General features: G+C 35.4%; 1 protein-coding gene across 1 annotated transcript in view; it reads left to right on the top strand.

Moving 5' to 3' along the window:
* Window positions 1-21553, top strand: part of LOC100241344 (AP-2 complex subunit alpha-1) — a 36884-nt gene that overhangs the window by 12869 nt on the left and 2462 nt on the right. Inside the window, exons 4-23 of the mRNA XM_002270352.4 lie at window positions 837-899; window positions 1041-1138; window positions 1505-1712; window positions 2113-2184; window positions 2264-2356; window positions 2872-2973; window positions 3137-3234; window positions 8879-8960; window positions 9123-9211; window positions 15597-15702; window positions 15797-15862; window positions 16837-16943; window positions 17033-17137; window positions 17246-17366; window positions 17527-17706; window positions 17844-18083; window positions 20659-20739; window positions 20928-21092; window positions 21200-21286; window positions 21368-21493. Of these exons, the coding sequence (XP_002270388.1) occupies window positions 837-899; window positions 1041-1138; window positions 1505-1712; window positions 2113-2184; window positions 2264-2356; window positions 2872-2973; window positions 3137-3234; window positions 8879-8960; window positions 9123-9211; window positions 15597-15702; window positions 15797-15862; window positions 16837-16943; window positions 17033-17137; window positions 17246-17366; window positions 17527-17706; window positions 17844-18083; window positions 20659-20739; window positions 20928-21092; window positions 21200-21286; window positions 21368-21493 (2289 nt within the window). The remainder of the gene's footprint in view (window positions 1-836; window positions 900-1040; window positions 1139-1504; window positions 1713-2112; window positions 2185-2263; window positions 2357-2871; window positions 2974-3136; window positions 3235-8878; window positions 8961-9122; window positions 9212-15596; window positions 15703-15796; window positions 15863-16836; window positions 16944-17032; window positions 17138-17245; window positions 17367-17526; window positions 17707-17843; window positions 18084-20658; window positions 20740-20927; window positions 21093-21199; window positions 21287-21367; window positions 21494-21553) is intronic.

Consider the following 21553-nt stretch of genomic DNA (forward strand, 5'->3'; position numbering starts at 1 on the left):
CTTCCTTTAGACATTGTATTTGTGGGCTAGTGGTTTGAAGGATTCCAATTTAGTATCTATGTTAGATTTTGTGGATAGCTTGGGCTTGGCTGCCCTTTCTTTTTTGCCTTAGTGTACCTTGTACTACTTGTGTGTTGAGATGCATTGCTTTTTGTTAGACTATCAATACTTTCTTTTCTATTGCCTGTCCAAAAAAAGAGACCTACCTCTTGGCAAAGTAGGGTCTGTATTTTAGAGGCTTCTATAAGTATTTTACCCTCCTTGGAAGGGGTTTGGTCGAGAGCTTGAGATGTTGTAGATTTTTCTTTTTTGGTTTGTTTTGCTTTTGCAATTTTCTGTGATGGTATCTTGTCCTTGTTTGTATTCTTTTCCTTTTTTGAGTATTTTCCCCCCTTAGTGCATGCTGTTTCTTTGCATGAATTACATGTGCTTGCTAGTATCTTTTGATTGTCCTTGTATGTATATGCAACATTCTTCTAAATATGATCATTGTAAAATATTTTATTTTAGCATTGTTATACTGATCCCCTTTTCAGAGAGTTCTTGGTACGTTTTTCATGTTAACATTCTGATATTTTGCGTTCCTACCTTCTAATTTTCTGTCTTTCTTTTCATATCATGTATTCAAATTTTGCTTTGCATCTGAGGCCTGGCTCAGGTGGTATGGAGTTGGGGTGGGGATGAGGGAGGAAAAAAACTGATAATTTGTCTACATCTACCATATAGCCTGGTTCCTTGTCAAACAAAAACAACAACAATAGTATTAGTAATAAAATGTATTAAATTTTTGCTTCCTTTGCAACCTCACATGCAACAATTTATCTAAATCTTAACAGGTTGGGAATATTGGTGGGAGAGAGTTTGCTGAATCTTTAGCTCCTGATGTTCAAAAGTTACTTGTAAGGGTGAACATGACTTTGTTTCTTTAATTTTCAATTGGCATTTATGGAATATAAAGGATATAACTGCTTTTTATTTTTTCCCTTTTGGGCATGGGGTTGGCGATGGATGGGTTGTGGTTTCATTGGTTGTTGGTTCAGATTTCCAGTAGCTGCCGACCACTTGTGAGGAAGAAAGCTGCGTTGTGTCTTCTGCGCTTGTACAGGAAAAATCCTGATGTTGTCAATGTAGATGGCTGGTATGCTTAAATTTAGTTGGTCGATAGGTAGTAAAACTGAAAAATGCTTTCTGAAAATCAACATTCTCATTTTCCAAAAATGAGGATGATGGAAATGTTTTAATGATTTGTTGGGTCATTTTTCGGTTGTTAATGCACCCACATCGTTTGAACATGGAAATGATAATTTGACCTTTCCAGGAAAATTTTCCAAAAATGTTCTTTGAAATCCAATCACACTTTTTCCATGTAATGTTCGTTCTTCCATTTCCTGAGACCAAAAGCAGCTTCTTGTTTCATTATGAAATGGGCATTCTTTGAAACATGTGGGTTGCCTAAGATGTGTCCTATTTATGCTTAGGTGATTCTCTTTTGCAAACCTTTCAGGTCAGATCGGATGGCGCAGCTTTTAGATGAACGTGATCTGGGTGTCTTGACATCTTCAATGAGCCTTCTTGTTGCTTTAGTATCAAACAACCATGATGCATATTGGAGTTGTCTCCCAAAGTGTGTTAAGATTCTGGAGAGGCTTGCTAGGAATCAGGATGTTCCACAAGAATACACTTACTATGGTATCCCAACTCCCTGGCTTCAGGTTTGTGTGCCCATTTTCTTTACTTAATCCCTAAAGTAATATGGGCTGAAAAAAAAAAATAACAAGATGAAAAAATAAAAAACCTTTGTTCAGCCAGGCAGGTCAGACTGGTTTGAAGTGGATCTCTGGTACTAATCCTAATGTTCAGCAATTTAGGTTAGGTTGGCCAGTTGGACTGGCAACCCCATGTGGGTGTGATCCACAAACTGGATGAAAATTTAAAGATAAATGATAACATGTTCACCAAATTTTGAATGATTTCAGTTATATTTTTAATGTGTAAGAAGTTGGGTCTTGAATACTGTGCTTTTTCAATTGAATTAAAGGAAACTGGATTGAGATTAAGGATTTCTCACTGACTCTGACCCAACTTTAACACTTTTGAGCCCTATCCATTCAGGTAAAGACCATGAGAGCTCTGCAGTACTTCCCGACTATTGAAGATCCAAACACTAGAAGATCACTGTTTGAGGTACTCCATTTCTCAGCGAATATATTTCAATTCTCATCAGATTTTGTAATTCTAATGAAATCTGTTGGGTGGTTTTCAGGTTCTACAACGGATATTAATGGGAACTGATGTTGTGAAAAACGTGAACAAGAACAATGCCTCACATGCTGTTCTGTTTGAAGCCCTTGCTCTTGTAAGTTTCCAGCCAAGTAAGCTGATTTATGCATACAACTTGCAGTTGATCTATATGGACGGTAAATTTGTTCCATCTCTGGATTAACTTAGCGCCTGGTTTTCATGAGATATGATGCAAGTTTGCATGCCTTTTGAGAGTTCCTCATGCCTTCTTGTCAATTGCAATGGAATTGTTTATGTTGTGCTAATCTGCCAAATTCTCCCCATTTGAATGCCCTGATTGTGCAATTTGTTCAATTTTTAAGGTAGAGTAGTTTATTTATTATGACTCCAACATCCATAGGAACTCAGCTTCTGTGATTCTATGTGGGAATCCATTCCCATAACTAGATTATCGATACTCTCTTCCTCTCTTTCACATACACTCGTGCACAAGCATAGACACAGCTGTAAGTCCAGGGTTGTTCTCATAAGTTGGGTTTTCCTCTTATTTCAATGTGGGTTTAAGATACTGGTTTTTATGAGAATTAAGGAGCTTTTATGTGGTTGTGTCCTTCAATTACCCTGGCACAGGTCATGCATCTGGATGCTGAAAAAGAAATGATGTCTCAATGTGTTGCCTTGCTTGGGAAATTTATTGCTGTACGAGAGCCAAATATACGATATCTTGGTTTGGTAAGTTACAGGATGGTTCTATCTGTGCTTCCGTTATGTCTTCACCTATATCCAATGATTAAAGCATATCAAACTGGCATGCACCATGTTAGAATTTGAATGGATTGATGTCATTGCTTGCTGTCTAACTGCATGATTTGACATTTAGATTACTCTGCTGCAGGAAAACATGACTCGGATGCTGATGGTGTCCGATGTGCAGGATATTATTAAAAGACATCAGGCTCAAATCATAACCTCACTGAAGGATCCTGACATCAGGTTAAACCTGAGTGCTCTGTATTGTTTTGTTTATTTGTTGACAATTTCAAAGCTGTAGATGCCCTTGCTTATAATAATATTTCGGTACTGAGATTTGGTGGCATAGATTTTTCCTGTGTTATACTCTTCAGTAACTAGTGGAGCATATTAGATTTTGTTATCTGAATCCTCTTTGTGTGTGTGTGTGTGTGTGTGTGTATTTGAGTTAGGAAATGCTTTATTTCACATTTTGTTGGAGAGTCCAACAAAAACTATTGGCTAGATTCCAATAGTGAATGTGATACAAAAAGGGATTTTTTTTCTCCTTTCTGATGGGAAAGCAAAAACTTTTAAACAAATAGGAACTTGAAGACACTTCATTTGGGTTATATTGCTCGTTAAATCTGGAAAAAAAAAACACTGAATTATTATTGTTTCAATGAAAGAAAAATTCTTGTGAACCTGGAAATTTTGCCATCAAATCATTGGTAAAGTGTGTGGTTCTGGTTCCATGTTTATTGGGGTTTTTTTTTCTCCTTTCAGATGGAGGAGCTATTTTGAAAGCAAAAACTTTTAAATAAATAGGAACTTGAAGACACTTCATTTGGGTTACATTTCTTGTTAAATCTGGGGAAAAATGACTGAAATATTATTGTTTCAATGAAAGAAAAATTCTTGCGAAAAAGAAACATGAACCTGAAAATTTCGCCATCAATCATTGGTTGAGTGTGTGGTTCAGGTTCCATGTTTATTGTGGTGCAAGCCCCATTCACTGTTCAAATTAAATATTTGGTGTTTCTTGGGTGTTATGTTAGTTAAGGGTGGTTTGGCTAGTTGGCTAGAAACATCTGTTCTTAAAGGGAAGTGGGGAGTATGTAATACAGCTCTGTTGTGCTTATTTTGGTGTTTATGGAAAGCAATGAAGCAAAGAATACCTAATGATCAAGAGTGGTTGGAATTTCAGTTGCAGCATATTCTTAATAACTCTGTTTGTGTGACTTGTGCAGAATGAGAAACTGTATTTTTAGATTTCATTGATGGATTAAGCTGTTAATGAAGCACGAGAAGATCCCCATACCCCCTTTTTCTTTAACATCTGTTGTTTATCCCTCATATACCTTCCTTGTGCCTAGGTTGTGCCCATTTTTATTTGGTTTCTTCTTTATTAATAATATGCATGATTAAAATATTTAAAATTTAACTCATTCATCCAACCAAGTTGCATGTCAGTTAGCCAAACAAGGAGCAACGCATTTTGCCTCCTTTGTTGGAGACTTCCTTCCCCCTTGAGTGTCTAAATGCCCATCGTTTTTCTCTACTATGTATGTTGGTTTTTCTCTTTTTGGGGTTAGGTGAGTTTTTTATCCAGTTTCTTGGTTACTTTCTAACCACCTTTGTACATCTTTGAAGGATAGTGCATCCTTCTTGTATTAATCAATTGATTGATGAATGAAGATGATTGTTTCTGATAAAAAAAATTTAAATAAAATAATTTTATATTATTGTTGTTAAATATATGAAAACAATTTGTATAAATTAAATACTACATATATTAGGATTACTTTATAAGATATTTTGTACATACTTTTTAAGTTTTTTGTTTGGACTACAAATCTAATTCATTTAATCAAAATTTTTTGTTTTTCAAAATGATTGATATAAAAGTCAAGTTTGTTTAGAATTTTCAAGTCCCTTTCAAAGTCAAGTACTTTGTCTGGTTAGTGGTACACAAGAAGGTAAATACTAATGACTTGCTACAATTGAGAAGACCCTACAAAGGACTTAGTCCCGACATTTGTAAGTTGTACATGAAGCATGGAGAAATAGTAGATCATCTTTTTCTCCATTGCTCTTTGACAACGGGGTTGTGGCACAGATTATTTCAGTTAGCAAAGACGGATTGAGTTCCCCCAAGGAGCATCTTTGACATGCTATCTACCAATTTTAATGGTTTTGGATCTTCTAAGAGAGGGATTGTTTTATGGCAAGCTGCATGCATCGCTTTAATTTAGGTGGTGTGGCGGGAAAGAAATGCAAGGATTTTTTAGGATAAAGCAAGAAATTCAGATAACCTTTGGGATTCTATTCATTTCCTTGCTTCTCTTTGGGCTTTTTGTTCTAAGGTTTTTAAGGGGATTCCCCTTAACGTGTTACAACTTGATTGGTTAGCGGTGTGTAATCCCAATGGGTTGGTCTAACCTAGAGAGTTTGCTTGTTTTTACTTTGTTTTTTCTTGTATTTGATTCCTTGTAGTTTTGTTTTTCTTTGGTGGGAGGATTCCTCATCCTTCTCTTGTACATCCTTTTTTATCAATATATTCCTTTGTCGTTTCCTATCAAAAAAAAAAATGATTGATATAAAAAATTGGGAAAAAAATAGATGAGAAAAATGAATTTATGAATTTATAGTATCCCACATAAAGGGGAAATTTTTAGAAAAAGGTTGGATAATATATCTTACCATTTATCTTTTCACATGTTTGATTGAACATGAGATATGATAAAAGATGAGATAACTTATCACATTCCGTCACCAACCATACATAAGATAAGATATATTATTCTATTTCTTATTTTATCTTATGTTATATCCATCCCAACCAAACATGACGTAGAATTCTTTGGAGTATGAGCTTCAATTGTTAGTCTTTAGTGTGTGTGTTTTTCCTAATATAAATTACAAACACATCGATGCCTTTCTATTTAATTATATGATGAAGATGAAAGATAGGACATCCTCATTTCCAAATTATAGGCCTAAATAGAAGTCATGTGAATATGAGTTCTATTACTTTTCTTCCCCACCCATCCCCTTATCACCTAAGCTAGGCCCGAGTTTTATGTGCTCATTCCTCTCTCTCTTTCTCTTATGCTCTCTCATTCTCTATCTCTCTGCATTATACATGGTAGTTGGGTGCATCTATAAGATAAAGTTTACATATACAACCACCACCACCACAGATGGATGGAAAAAAAGTCTTTTTGTCTCCTAGATGGAAGAAAAACTTTAATACAACCTTTACTTGTCTCACATTCCTAGTTACTTTCTCTCTTTGTACAAGATTCCATCAACAATGGTGACAATGTTTGAGAAAATGTAAAGGGATTTTCTTTGGTCAGGAGTTGGGTAGGGAAAGAGAGATAATCTCATTAATTGGGACCAAGTATGCAAGATTGAAGTGAAAAAGTGTTTTGGGGTTCAGGAAGATGTCATTGAGGAATAGAGCCCTCTTAAGGAAGTGATTTTGGAGATTTCCTTGGGAATGTGATGCTCTTTGGCATAAGGTAAAATTGAGCATCAGTGGAATGCACTCTAATGGTTAGGATACCGACATTCTAGTCAAGTAGTCACATTGGTGCCCTTGGAAGGCCATTCTATAGGCTTCTAGGATTTCTCCATACATGCTCGATTTGTGGTGGGTCATATAGCAAGAATTTATTTTTAGGAAGACTTGTTGTGGGGGGATCAACCTTTATGTTCTCAATTTCCAAATCATTTTAAAGTCATGTTAGCTAGAAGTTATCTTATTTATCCATCTTTGTTATCTCTTTCCCTTTTTCTTGGAACCTTAACTTTTATTGTAACCTCATTTATTTGGCAATAGAGGATTTTGAAAGGCTCATGTCCTTTCTCTCTCTATCTTGTGTGCCCTTGTCAATGTTTGTCCCTAACATGAAAGCTTGGTCTTGTCTTCTTTAGATTTATTTACAATAAAATCTTTCCTTTTAGCCCTATCGAATATATCGACTTTTATTTATTTCTCTCTAGAAAAATTCATATGGAAATCTATAGTCTCGTCTAAGGTCAAGACTTTTGCTTGGCTAGTGGCCAATAAGAAGACCAATATCAATTACTTGCTATAGGTGAGAAACCTTACAAAACCTTTAGTTTAGACGATTGCACCATATATATGGGGAGTGGAATCAATTGATTACCTTTTTGTACACTGTCTGATGATTATGGGGCTATGGCACATGCTATTTAGACCATCAACTAAAATTTCGCTGATTTTCATTGAAAAATTGGGATATCTGTCCCCACGGATCCCAAAAACAAAGAGAAAAGTCGACTTGTTGAAAATCTCTAATTTTCTTCGATTTCATAATAATTTTTTACTTTTTCTCAATTTTATGATAATTTTCCAATGTTATTACGACCATGTTAGTGGTCAATGCTTCTTAAAAATTAAAGAGGAAGGTTGGGACTCTAACCTATCTTCCACGTAAAAGTGCTACTTAACCATTAGAGCTAGTTTGCCCTTATGATATATATATATATATATATATATATATATATATATATATATATATCATCATTTTTTTATATCCTTAAATACATCCAAACTAAGTATTAAAATCTGTTTTCACATTTTGAAAATTAATATCGAATATAACAAATTTTATCATACATATATTGTTTGTTTTACATTTCTTGGAGTTTTTCTCAATATTTCTATGAGTTTTAATCAATTTTCATCCCATTGATATTTTTAATCCAATTTCCATTTGGTATTTCCGTAAAATCCATTCACCAATATTTTCACAATGTTTAATATTTTAATCCTTGATTTAGTCTAGTTACGCTAGATTGGGTTAAGTGACATGATGATTTTTTCCTTCAAGGGTTTGGGGAGTATAGTTAAAGGCAAAATTCTATGGAAAATTGTTTACCTCACTTTGATTTGGATGGTATAACGGAAAACAAATGCAAAGAGTTTGAGGATAAGTGTAGGACTACAAAGTTGATATGGGTACTTCATGTATTTATATTCCTTATTTTAGGTCTTTACAACTATAGCTTTCAAGGGAACTCCTCTCAATGTCATTCAGCTCAATTGGAATTTAGTGTGTAAATCAAAAGGGTTAAAATAGCAAGGCTTCGGTCTCTTTTGGTAGGAGATGTATTGATCCTTATAGAGTGTAAAGTCGCTTTTCCTTTGTATAGTTTCACATGGCATTGTCTTGATGTATATGCTTCATTAGTATATTAGAAAAAACTTATCCTTCTTTTCTTTTGATCAAAGTTTTTATATTTGGGAAGGATTCTTCATCCTTCACATATTCTTATAAATCCTTATCAATGAATATTTTGTTTCTGCTCCTCAAACAACTAAAATTATAAAAACAACCTTCTTCTTGTTGGTACAGTGTTAAGTGAGCCTTCAAAGATCCATGGTTATGGTGGGCTACCTAATTTTACCATATGATTAAAGGGTGCTGACATTAGAATGCATGATATGTTGAACTTGTTTCATAGGCCATATCAATTGCATTTTCTTGCTGGGTAAGACATAGTTATTTGTGACCTTTGTGGGATTAGGTGTCTTCTCATCTCATCACACATGTAGAAAAAATCTCATTTTTAGGTCTTTGTCTTTCTGAATAAAATTTCCTTTATTAAATGATGTGATTCACAGCTTTGATTTTGTCCTTATATTGCTTGCATAGTTGTCTAAATGTTGAACCCTGTAAAGGTTTTTGCTTTCTCATATATCTATTCTTGTTCTTAAAACAAATTTCCTTCATTAAGTATTACAATTGTGATCTTGTTCATGTGTAGATTTTGGGTTTCATGTTTGTTTAATTATCTGCAACTGGCAAGATGTTTTACTCTAAGCAAGGGACTTACATTAGCTTGCTTACTGACAATGATTTTAACCTTGCAGTATAAGGAGACGAGCACTTGATCTGCTTTATGGTATGTGTGATATTTCAAATGCAAAGGACATTGTTGAAGAATTACTGCAGGTACACAAATATTGGAAGAAAATAGTAACTTGGTTTAAAATTCTCGATCAAATCTTCTATATTCAATTTTTTAATGTTGCACCAAGAAAGTGCAGTAGAAATTTTTCATCTGGTGCAAAACAAAACAAGGGATCATACCACTAACATATGTCTGTTTTTCAGTATCTCAGCAGTGCTGACTTTGCTATGCGCGAGGAATTGTCACTAAAAGCAGCAATCCTAGCTGAGAAATTTGCCCCTGACCTATCATGGTAAGGATGGTCCGTCTGTGCAAGAAATGGTATATGTTCTGTTATACAGTTGAGTTGTAGGACATGATATTATCAATTTCGTCACATCCAGATCATATACATATGGCCTAAAGAGAAAATATGGAGTAGGCAGGTCTACTTTCTGCAATACAAGGCACAAATTTAAATTAACTATATGTCAGCCAATGATTCTGGTGTGGAAATCCAAATTTGTTACCCTTTACGGTTGTGAGAGGATGCAAGAAGAATGATAGATATATTTTTGTTAGCCTATCTCAGGTGTAGCTATTGTTTACAAGTTTTAACCTTCAATTTTAGATGGAACTTAAAATGCCCTTGCATTTATATAAGAATTACTATCATTTTTTGTTTTTGAAAACAGAAAACAAGAGTGGTAGCCAAATGATACCCAACCTTACCATTTCCTTCCAAATTCTACTGATCTACCTTTCAATGATCTGGTTATTTATGGGAATAGCTTCACCATTAGTGCAAAAGGAATTCTGTTGCTGCTCATACACAAAATTCCTCATTGCTTCTTGCAACAATGATTTCGAGTTGCTTCTTGGATATGTTTCTTTAATGTGTAGAATTGAAATGGCAAATTTCATTTGCTTCTGTTATCCTATATACACTAGATGGGTTTATTTATGTCTAATCAATTCACTTGATTTGTATGTATCAATGATTTGATACCTGGTCCCTTTTCATTCCAGATAAGGGACCATTTAATAATCCGGCTGTTCATCTCCTTAGGTTGTTGGATTCAGATGTGATGCCATGCTGGGTTTGTTTCAAATCCCTATTTGATTAATTTCTAATCAAAGCTATTTTATTTATTTTTATTTTTTTCAAGTCAAGAAGGCACTCATGCATCAAATCCAATATAGATGGGGACATGCTTACTAGATGAAGTCACTTATAAAGGGTTCATCAAAAGTTGGAGAGTCCATACACCAGAGCTCCTTGGATTGTCAGCATTTTCCATTTGAATGTTTGACCTGATTCACCGTTCAGAATGACTAGCAGTGTTGTTCTTTTGATCTTTCATCTTATATTCTACACTAGGTTGATCAAAAGGTTGGATTGAAACATGGTGGCTTTGGTTAAGGCTGTTATGATTTCTAAGGTAGAGAAAGATGTAACAATCTTTGAAGAGGTGTTATGGTTATGAAAAGTGGTTTTTCACATTTGGGCATATTCATGCTTAGATCTCCTCCAGAACAAGGGTGTTTATTAAGGTTAAAACACAAAAACCTGTCCATATAATCTGTGGGCAACCTTAACTCCTTATCCCAACTTTAAGTCAGGTTTCTGGACTTTAGATTAATGTGAGTAGAAGTTATCCCTCAGGCATTGACATGGATCGGGATCATTTTGATACCCTTGCATTCCCATTAGACTGCAAGATAAACTGGGTGGGCCTCTCATATTTAGGGTTAGGGCTCTCATATTTATCATCCAATGTTGGCATCCAATGCTCATATAGGTTTACTATAGGTTGGGATGCCAACATTATTGTTCAATGATCATATTGTTGCCCTTAAAACCTATCATCCAATGCTCTTGTAAATTTTCTTAGTCTACTCACTTCTTATTAGGGGACAATTCTAAAATCCATTTTTGTAAAGACCTTTGATAGGTTAACTAACTTTTTTAGACCCTTTGTCCTAACTTATATTAAATCTTAAGGTGTAAAGATTCTCTTATTTATTTTGTTGTAGACTTTTCTCTCTCTCCGTGTTGAAATCTTAACTTTTACTTGACTAAGGCATTGATGATCTCACCACGATTATGCCTTTCTTGCTTCATGTCTATCTATTATCTTCTTTCCTTATGGTGTGAGGATTTACCTTTGGAAGAAGCCCTCCCGAACTTCTTCTCTTTTGCTTCTAACAGAGACAAAATGGGCATTGGAGGCTTGGGAGTAGGATGGGGAAGGGGGTGGGTGGAGCTCTCGCTTTTCAAGGCAGTTTAATGATTGGGAGCTTGAGGAGTGGAGTTTCTCTTACTATAATTGCAACCCTTCTTAATTAAGAAGGAATAGGAGGACAAAATGAGATGGAATGAGTCTAATAACAACATTATTTTTTTCCAATCAAATCCCTATTTTAATCCTTGACAAGAGAAAATAAAGAGCCTTTCTCGGCAAGTGTAGTGTGGAACACTTGAGTGCCATCGAAGGTTGGTTTTTTTGCCTAGGAAGCAACATGGGATGAAATGCTAACACTTAACCAACTCAAAAGGAGGGGGGTGGACTTTGCTGAATATGTGTTATTTTGCAAAGGTGAAAAGGAAAGGATGGATCACTTTCTTCTCCATTGTACCAAAGCTTGTATGTTTTGGCTGCTAATTCTCTCTTTTTGAACTGGTTTGGATGATGCATTATTCGGTTAGAAAGAACCTTTTGGGTTGGCATGACTCTTTCGTGGGGAAGAAATGGAAAAAGGCCTAGAGGGTTGCATCCTTGTGCTTGTTTTGGACTCTCTAAAAAGAAAGGAACAAAAGAACTTTTAATGATGTTGAGTAGTTGGTCCAAGTAATCAAATTCAACTTTATGTATTCTTTTGTGAACTGGCCTAGGGTGCACATAGAAGACCACTTCATTAATTTGATAGATTTTGCAGATTGGTTGAGCGTCAAGTAAGTAGTAGGTTTTTATGTTTATCTCCTCACCTAGTTTAGGCATCCTTTCTATGCATTTTGTGTATGTTGGCATGTCTCCCTTTTAGGCACTTTTGATATATTTGCTCATCTACCTACAATAAAAAAATCTTCTTTCCTTGATGTGGGAGTTCAGTTATCAACTTCTCTAAGCTATTTCTTTGTGATCCTATTATGACCCTACCTTCATTTTATTGCCCTTTTTTCTTTTATCACACTACCTTCTTCTTCTTCTTCTTTTTATTTATTTTTTATCTTTTACTTTAAATACATAAGCCTATTTTATTTGGAGATATAGACACTATGGTCAAGGCTTTTACATGGTTGGTGACAATTTTATTGCCCTTTTTTCTTTATCACACTATCTTTTATTTATTATATTTTATTTTAAATGTAAAGTCCACTATGGTCAATGCTTTTTCATGGTTGGTGGCAAACATAGTGATTTATACTAATGACATGTTACAATTGGGGAATCTTTGCAAAACCTTGGGACCAGTGTAGTGCTTCACAAGTATTGATTGTGGAGAAGTGATTGATCATTTATTTCTCCATTGCTCAATAGATTTTATCTTTTGGCATAAATTATTTTAGTTGGCTAGGGTGTTTGAGTCCTTCCTAAGGGTATAGTGAACTTGTTGATTATCATCCTTTTGAGGTTTGAACTTGATGCTAGAAGTTGGGTTCTCTATTTAGTAGTTGCTCCTGAATGTTCTTTAGGTGATATGGTTAGAAAGAAATACTAAGATTTTCGAGGGCTGATGTAAACTTGCTAAGTAACTATGGAACTTGGTTTTCTCTACAATCTTTTGAACCTCAATGTTAATGTTTAATGGACTTTTTATGAAAGTGATCTATTTGATTGGAAATCCATTTGTTCCTCTAGTATGATGGATCCAAAGTTTTTGTGGATTCCCTTTTTGTTGCCAAAGTTAACCCTAAAATTGTAAGGTTTCAAAATGAAGGGGCCATGGAGAAACTCTTTTTGATTCCTTTGTCTTGAATTTCATGAAGAATTCCATTCTTTCTTTCTTTCATCGTGAACAAAAAAGTGGGGTTTAGTCATACGCTCTCTTTGTTCTATGAATCCTTGCTAATTTTGAGCTTGAAAGGAAGCTAACTTTTGACAGTCTAGGCTTTTTATATGATGTTTTATCTTGAAAGGAAAATAAGCTTTGATCCTTTGGGCTCTAGGATTCTTATGGTTAGTGAGAAGGAAAAAGGATTTGTTCTTTGTTGTATCTAGTACTTTGTGGATAAACCCAAGCATCTTGAGATTGGAGGTGTTTATTGTGGTTAGGGCCTTCTTCCAAAATGTTGGAGAAGGATTGCCATTGAGGTTGGGCTTCTTCATTGGAAAGTTTAGTCTTGCAAGCACAATAGGCTATGACAATATCCTGGTTAAAGGGCACTTGGTAGTGTTCATAGGTTATTACCCTTAAGAAAAGAGAAGTCCTTTGAGGCTAGACCCTTAGGTTTGCAAAACCATAGACTTGGCTAAAGTTTGGAGGTGCTCTTTCTCCTAGATATCTTGGTTTGCCAATCGTGATACGAAGATATGGACTAAATGAGTCCTTATGGAAGCAAGTTATTGGGAAGTAGGGGAGTAGAAGAGGGGAATGATCTTCTTGTGAAGTAAGGATGAATGGGTTTGGGGTGGGGTTGTGGAAAGTAATCATGAGAAGGTGGGATATCTTCAAAAGTAGGATTTGTTTTGTTGTGTGAGATGGAAGACAGTGAGGTTTTGAAAGGATAGGTGGTGTGGTGAATCACCTCTAAGCATTTCCTTCCCTTCCTTGTCCATCATAGCTTTTTTAAAGATTGTCTAGGTGTAGGATGTTTGGAGGCTAGTTAGGCAAAGGAGGTTATTTAATCCCTAATTTCTAAGAGATCTTCATGACGTGGAGTTGGTAAGTGTTGAGGCGTTACTCTCAAGGTTGCAAGACAAAACAATGGTCGGGGATGAGGATGTGTGGTTTCCTTGGGATTGAAGGGTGATTTCAATGCTAAAGCCTTCTATTCCTCTATGGCATCATAGAGGAATGAGCCTGTTCTTTATGGGTGTAGTTTGAAATTCTTAGGTTCCGAAGGTGGGGCTCTTTGCGAAAGCAACTTTGGAAAGGATTTTGATTTTAGACGACCCAACTATTTTCCTAAATCAAGGACAAAATTTTTCTATATATATATGTAAATAGTGTTGAATCATATATATATAAATTTTTCCTAACTCTCTCTCAGCATCTTTGGTGGTCTCACGGGTAGCAATTACTGACGAAGCACTCTTGGCGGAGGCTAATCGGCAATCTTTGTCTATGCCCTCTTTTTCGGGTCCTTCAACTCCCGAGTTGTGGGTGCAAGATGGGTCCTTGGAGCTTCAAGGGAAGATAGCGAAGGGAACATTAGTTTCGAAGGTCAGAACTAAGGAGGTGGATCCTCTTAGGGATGCGGATTTGGGAGGTGTAGTGGAGGGGGAGGACTTTGCGAGTCTACCAAGAGGTTTTGTCGAGCTCTCCAATTGTTTGGGGATACTAGTTTTGGGCTTCGAAAAGGAAATCAACTCTCTTCTAAGAAAACTAGAAGCGAAGAAAGGTTGTGGGGTTAAGGCATCAGGGGGAAGGCAACATTCCTTGTCCTCTTCGCGTCTTGAGAAGGAAATCCGAAGGCTCAAGTGCTCAGTCAATTATAATAGTGTTCCATCCATGGTAAAAGGAAAGGGGAGGGGGGGGTGCGGAGTTAGTGGCAGGGGGTCTCTACTAGCCATTGGTGATTCTGCTAGGGGTTCTTTGTTCATTCTAGGTAGGGTTTTTTTGTTCTTCTCTTTTTTTGGTTTTTCGCTAGGGGGTTTTCAGCCCTTGTGGGAGTTGGGTGTTGGTGGGAAGGTGGGTTTTAATCTTTCTCTCTTCTTTTCTTGCTTACCCTATGGGCCATATCTGTATGCTCCGTGTGTATTTTGTTGCGCCTTTTGCAAGCTCTTTTAATATATTCTGCTTATTTATCTATGAAAAAAAAAAATTATAGTGTTTAGAGAAGCACGGATTCCTATGATCCCCCTATCCCCTTCTAGTGACCCAACTTTCCAAATTGGGAAAACTAATTTTCCTATTCCTGGATAGGGTGAAAAATTACTATTCCACATCAAGGCCTCAAAGATAAAAACATTTCTCTTCTTTAAAATACATTAAAGAACTTGAAACAGTGGGACCTACAGATTGTTCAGTTTGTTCGACAATCATAAAATCAAATGCAGCAATGTCTTTGTTTTTCTCTGAACATTTGGCGTTTGTTATCTAGAATTGGGTATAGCTATACAAGTTTTTCAACTTCGGTTTTGTCTCAACTTAGTCAACCAGAAAGTAGGCATATTCCTGAAAGCATTAAAAAAGCAATGGTCTTGAGCCAAATAAGCAGACTTGGGTTAAGGCTGGCAAACTTGAGGGCAATGATGGATATTGTTTACTTAAAACAACAGAATCCCTGAAATATAAGGACGGTTGTTATTCCTTTTCATGTATTAGGCATGATGAATTATTCAAACTGTAAAGATTTTGTTTGTTGCGCAATATGAAAGTTTTCAGCCTAATAATGCTTGCATAACTGTCAGAATTTTATTTATTGTATCTGGTGCTTTCATTGGAAGGTTGGAAGCAATTGTTGCCTGTTGAAGCAACAAGATCTTCTACTGTTTATATATGTTGTCATGTATTCTTCAATTGTCATGCAGGTATGTGGACGTGATCCTACAGTTGATTGACAAGGCAGGAGATTTTGTCAGTGATGACATATGGTTTCGTGTTGTGCAGTTTGTTACAAACAATGAAGACCTACAGGTGATCATCATCTTTCTTGCATGATTCATTGGATTGGTGTCTTCTATTTCAGAAGTCATCCAATAATTAATTTCCTTGTACTTTACATCTTCAGCCCTATGCAGCAGCAAAGGCAAGAGAGTATCTTGACAAGCCTGCTATCCATGAGACAATGGTCAAGGTGTGTATCTTCTCCCTATTACTTGTTTCTATTTTAGATTAATTGCATTTGGAAGAGTGTACAAGGACTATTAGGCGATGATGATTTCAAGCTGATAATTACATCTTGAAGCTAAGGTTTAGTATGGTCTAGATGGCACCTAAATTTTACTTAACTGGTTTTGGTTTTGCACTTAACTGGAAAGTGCACTTTCTTAATATGCGGTTGACATAGGAAACTCCTTAATACGATTTTCATAAGGGCCTGATGCTGATCACCTTTGCACAATGGCTGTAGGGGTGACAAGAAAAAAAAGAAAAAGAATTAAGAATGCTGCTGATTTTAAGGATCCACTCTGGAACACTTTATCACAGTCAGACATCTTGCAGAAAAAGGATTTCTTGCCAAATTTGTATTAAGAGTTGCATTTTTTGGTATGGGAAGTTCTTTGGTGTTTTATGGGTTCTTCCAAACTCTATGCTTGGATTGATAGAAATCTGGCATAGAAAATTCATTAGAAAACATTGGAGAAAAGTTTGGAGAACTTCTCTGTTCAAGTGTAATGAAATGCACAGAGATGTTATCTCTGCAGAAATTAAAAGAGAGAGACTTTGATCTATGTTTTTGTAGGCAGCAGAAAATTCGAGGGAACATATTTTATATATAAAGGTCCTAATTGACAGCTAGATTTCCCCTTGGTGGAGAGATGGCTCTTTATTTCTGTTATTTCTTTTCTTCCTCTCATGCCTTGTGTATATGTATTGTCTCCTTTATACCTGGGTTACATCCCCTCTAAAATGTTTCTTATTAGAATATCTTCATATCATATTACATAAATTTATATGGATCATCCTTCGTTGTGCATGTTTTTATACCAATTGATTGTCAAATTCAAAGTGGTACATATATACTTTTAAAGGCATTGTTTGCTTTTTTCTTAATTAGCAATATGTATCTACCGTAACTGTGCTTTGCAACTGGTATACGTATGACAGGTCAGTGCTTATCTCCTTGGAGAATACAGCCACCTTTTGGCCAGACGACCAGGGTGTAGTCCGAAGGAAATTTTTGGCATCATTCATGAGAAGCTCCCTACTGTATCGTAAGAGCTCTTAGCCTTGCATCTGTTGTCTTTTCTTATACGTTCTGCCCTTCAATCCTAGGATCTTAAAACACATATTGTACTTTCAGGACTTCTACAGTTCCTATTCTTCTTTCAACATATGCTAAGATTTTGATGCACACTCAACCCTCAGACCCAGAACTACAGAATCAGATTTGGGCAATATTCAGCAAGTGAGATAAAGTTTAACCAATACTGATTTATATTTCTTTTTATTACACTAGAAGTTGATATCTCCTGAAACATTGTGGAATTCTTTAACACAATTTTGCATTCTTCAGATATGAGAGTTGCATTGATGTTGAGATACAGCAACGAGCTGTTGAATATTTTGCATTGAGTAGGAAAGGTGCGGCTTTAATGGATATATTGGCTGAAATGCCTAAATTCCCTGAGCGTCAGGTGTGTTTATGGGCTTCATATTTGCTCAGAATAGGTTATTCTATCATTATTTTGAATTCCAAATCTATTAGAGATTGTGCTTGGTTGCTCTCTGGAGGAAAATTTTATGTAGTATGTAAATTGTTGACACTAACTGTTATATCCTCTTTTCTAAATGTAGTCCTCATTGCTTAAAAAAGCCGAAGATGCTGAAGTTGACACTGCAGAGCAAAGTGCTATCAAGTTGCGGGCACAGCAGCAGACTTCAAATGCTTTGGTTGTAACTGACCAACGCCCTGCTAATGGAACTCCTTATGTTGGCCAGCTTGGTCTTGTGATGGTGCCTAGCTCTGCTAATGCGGTAAGATCTTATTTCCTCAAATTTTGCTACAAGCCCTACAATTGATGGCATATTCAAATCCTTGGCCTCTCTTCTCCATTTATATATGATAGGCTTGGTTTCAATTCAAAATTGAGACATGATCATTATTTTGATAGGATCATAACTTAGAAAACCAAGGGCCGGCTCAGGAAAATGGGACATTGAGCCAAGTAGATCCTCAATCTCCCAGTCCTTCAGCCGACCTTCTTGGTGATCTTTTGGGGCCACTTGCCATTGAAGGACCTCCAGGTGCTGCTGCACCAACTGAACATGTAATCCCTGCATCAGAAGGTGATCCAAATCCAGCAGATGCTTTGGCACTTGCACCTGTTGATGAGCAGACAAATTCCGTGCAGGTACTTCTTTCTGTAATTATAGTAAATGCTCAAATGGAAAAAAATTATTTTGCTTCTGAGCTCCAAAAAGAGAGTAGAACTTGAAGTTGTTTTATTGCATTTGACCAAAGGTTTGATAAAAAGAAGATGAGCTCAGTGTTAAGATTGTTTGGTGTGAAAGGATTTTCAAACCAGACTGACTGTGAAAAACCAGTCAGGTATTTGTGACATATAGTTCTAACCATGACAAACGGTACAATTTGGAAGGCTTGTCTCAAATATATGATGTACTGATCACTTGCTTTTTTTTGTTGCTTACATTTAAATGTGTGTGTCTGTGTTTTGTTCTCAGTGTAGTCAGTGCATTAGCTAGCCAAATGCCATGCCTTAGAAGTACAAAGCAATGCTTGCCTTATTATATGTATGACTGATTATTAGGCAGCTGCCTGAGGTCAGCTAGACGATGCTAGAAGTTCTTAAGCATCAAACACCAAAGTGCTTGCCAAAACTGTGTATTTTGGATTATCAATATTGTTTTGCCACTTTCTATGTAGAAAATGGTGTATCAGCTTGGATTGGAATGCTAAAATTAGTAATGAAAACATGATTTCAATCAATCAAATATTGTAGAAGAAATATGATAATTTCTAGAATATACAATTATTAAGTTTCTATGATTGGTAATCCAAGAGTTAGTTGATTTTATATTAAATAACACTAATAGATATTCAATAAATTTTTAGATTATGTTCTTAATTAAGGGTTCCAAATGTGAAGTTGGTTGTGTTATCTGCTTGTGAAAGATATCTTGTATTCTGAGCCATTGCGGCCTTTCCCCATAATCATAGGATAGAGGTGAGGTTTTTGGGTTTAGTGTGTGTTTTTCACTGTTACAATTGATATAAATATATTGCATTCTAGGTTTTTTACTTTTTTTTTTTTTTTTTTACCATATTCAAGTTGGAGGTGAGATTTTTGGGTTTATTGAGCATATCTTTTACTGTTACTATGGATATAAATAATTTGCCTTCTAGTTTCTTTATTGTTTATTGTACCGTATTCAATCTGCCTGCAAATAGGATGTTAAGTGCTAGTGGTCAGAATTGAAGATACATCAATTTGTATGTGATACTATAATTTTGTTTCTAAGTTCAAGTTAAAATAGTTCTATTTATTAATCATGTTGGCATTTACAAGAATGATAGAGATGCAAGTGTTACAAATAGGTTTGTCTTAACATTTAGATGATGAGAAATCAAATTTGCATTTTATTGGCATTTACACGAATGATAGAGATGCAAGTATTTGTTAACTTCTTGGAACTATAATCTGATATCTGACTGTAGTTAATTATATCTTAATAAAAAATATCTTCAACTCCATAAATCCAGAGTGTCCCACTTTTTCTTTTTTTTAATACTAACAAAGCTAAAGATTGAATATACAGAATAGAATGTATAAATTTAAAATGATTTCCAAAATAATTACTTTTCATACTAAGTTAATATTATGTGTGATCAGTTATATTCACAATGAGCTGGCAACAATCTTTTATTAGATGCCGCAATATCTGATCTTCGCCCACAATTCTGAGTTGTTTAATTTGGCTATAGTTTTTGCTTAACTTGAACCCAAATCCAATTTGATCTTTCCGTCTCTGTGTATAATGTATCTGATATGTTTAAATCATTTTGTTGGTGATTGTGTATAACTGTCTGTATTTAATTATATCTAAATAAAAAATATCTTCAACTCCATAAATCCAGAATGTCCCACTTTTTCTTTTTTTTAATATTAACAAGCTAAAGATTGAATATACAGAATAGAATGTACAAATTTAAAATGATTTCCAAAATAATTACTTTTCATACTATGTTGGTTAATATAATGTGTGATCAGCTATATTCACAATGAGCTGGCAACAATCTTTTATTAGATGCCGCAATATCTGATCTTCGCCCACAATTCTGAGTTGTTTAATTTGGTTAAAGTTTTTGCTTAACTTGAACCCAAATCCAATTTGATCTTTCCTTCTCTGTGTGTATAATATTTGATATGTTTAAATCATTTTGTTGGTGGTTTGGTAGAGTCAAACTACATTCTAATAACAATTTTCACATGGTACTACTTATTTTATTACTCCTATATTTTATAAGACTTTATGATTATATGGATTTTTAGAATAATATGATGATGTTATTATGAATACTATAATATGTAGATGTTACATATATTTTTAACTTTTCTTTTTCCCAGTAATTTATCTGTAGGCCTAGTCCATATTCCTGGTCTTCTTATTCAAACCCCTAAAAACTGTAAAATGGAATGTGAATACCTGATCTGTTTATCTTTCTTACAGGTCAGTGTTGGCAACTCAACAGGGAATTATTAACATTTTCTAGTTATAGTTGTATTGCTTGGTCCATTGGTGTTGTATTGATATGTTGCATTATGGATTGTGAAATATACCACTTTCTAGGTGTGATATGTCCCATTTTATTAATATTAAAAACACAGTTTAGAGCTTTGCTGCTTTGCATTGGAAAATACTGGCCTCATTTATCTGTGCTGATGCTCTTGATCACATATCCTGCAGCCAATAGGAAATATTGCAGAACGGTTCCATGCTTTATGCCTGAAGGATAGCGGTGTGCTATACGAGGATCCGTATATCCAGGTTTTAAATCTTTTTTTTTAAGTCTTTCCTTTTGACTGTAATTTACTCTAACTTAATTGTCCTTTCTGGTGTTTTGCTATTATAGCCCACATTTATGTTAATACTAGTTAGCATAGTTAGATTTTTTATTTTTTTATTTTATGTAACTTCCATGAGTCCTATAGTGAATTTTGTCAATTACCTTCCAGATTGGCATTAAAGCAGAGTGGCGAGCACATCATGGGCGTCTTGTCCTTTTCTTGGGAAACAAGAATACTTCTTCACTTGCTTCAGTTCAAGCTCTGATATTGCCTCCCTCCCATTTAAAGATGGAACTCTCATTAGTACCCGAAACTATTCCTCCACGTGCGCAGGTGAAGCCTCCTTGTTATCCTTGTAACTGATTACTAATAAATCTCTTAGCTTTCTTTAGTGATTATAACTTATTATTCTTTTTATGTCTGTTCTTTCGGTTATGTAGGTGCAATGCCCACTTGAAGTCATGAATCTTCGTCCAAGCAGGGATGTAGCTGTTCTTGATTTCTCGTACAAGTTTGGAACCTCTTCGGTAATTCCTACAAATGAAATCACTGTGCTCTGCATTTCTGATTTCTCATTCTTCAGTATCTTATTTTTTAATGTTATATAGGTCAATGTGAAGCTTCGCCTTCCAGCTGTCTTGAATAAATTTCTTCATCCTATATCAGTGACTGCTGAAGAATTTTTTCCCCAATGGAGATCACTTTCTGGACCGCCTTTGAAGCTTCAAGAAGTGGTATGTATCTCTTCTCTGCCTCCTCCTTAACTTATGACATTTTTTTTTTCTTTTAATTAA

This window comes from Vitis vinifera, chromosome 6 (genome assembly GCF_030704535.1).
Source record: "Vitis vinifera cultivar Pinot Noir 40024 chromosome 6, ASM3070453v1".
Taxonomy (NCBI): domain Eukaryota; kingdom Viridiplantae; phylum Streptophyta; class Magnoliopsida; order Vitales; family Vitaceae; genus Vitis; species Vitis vinifera.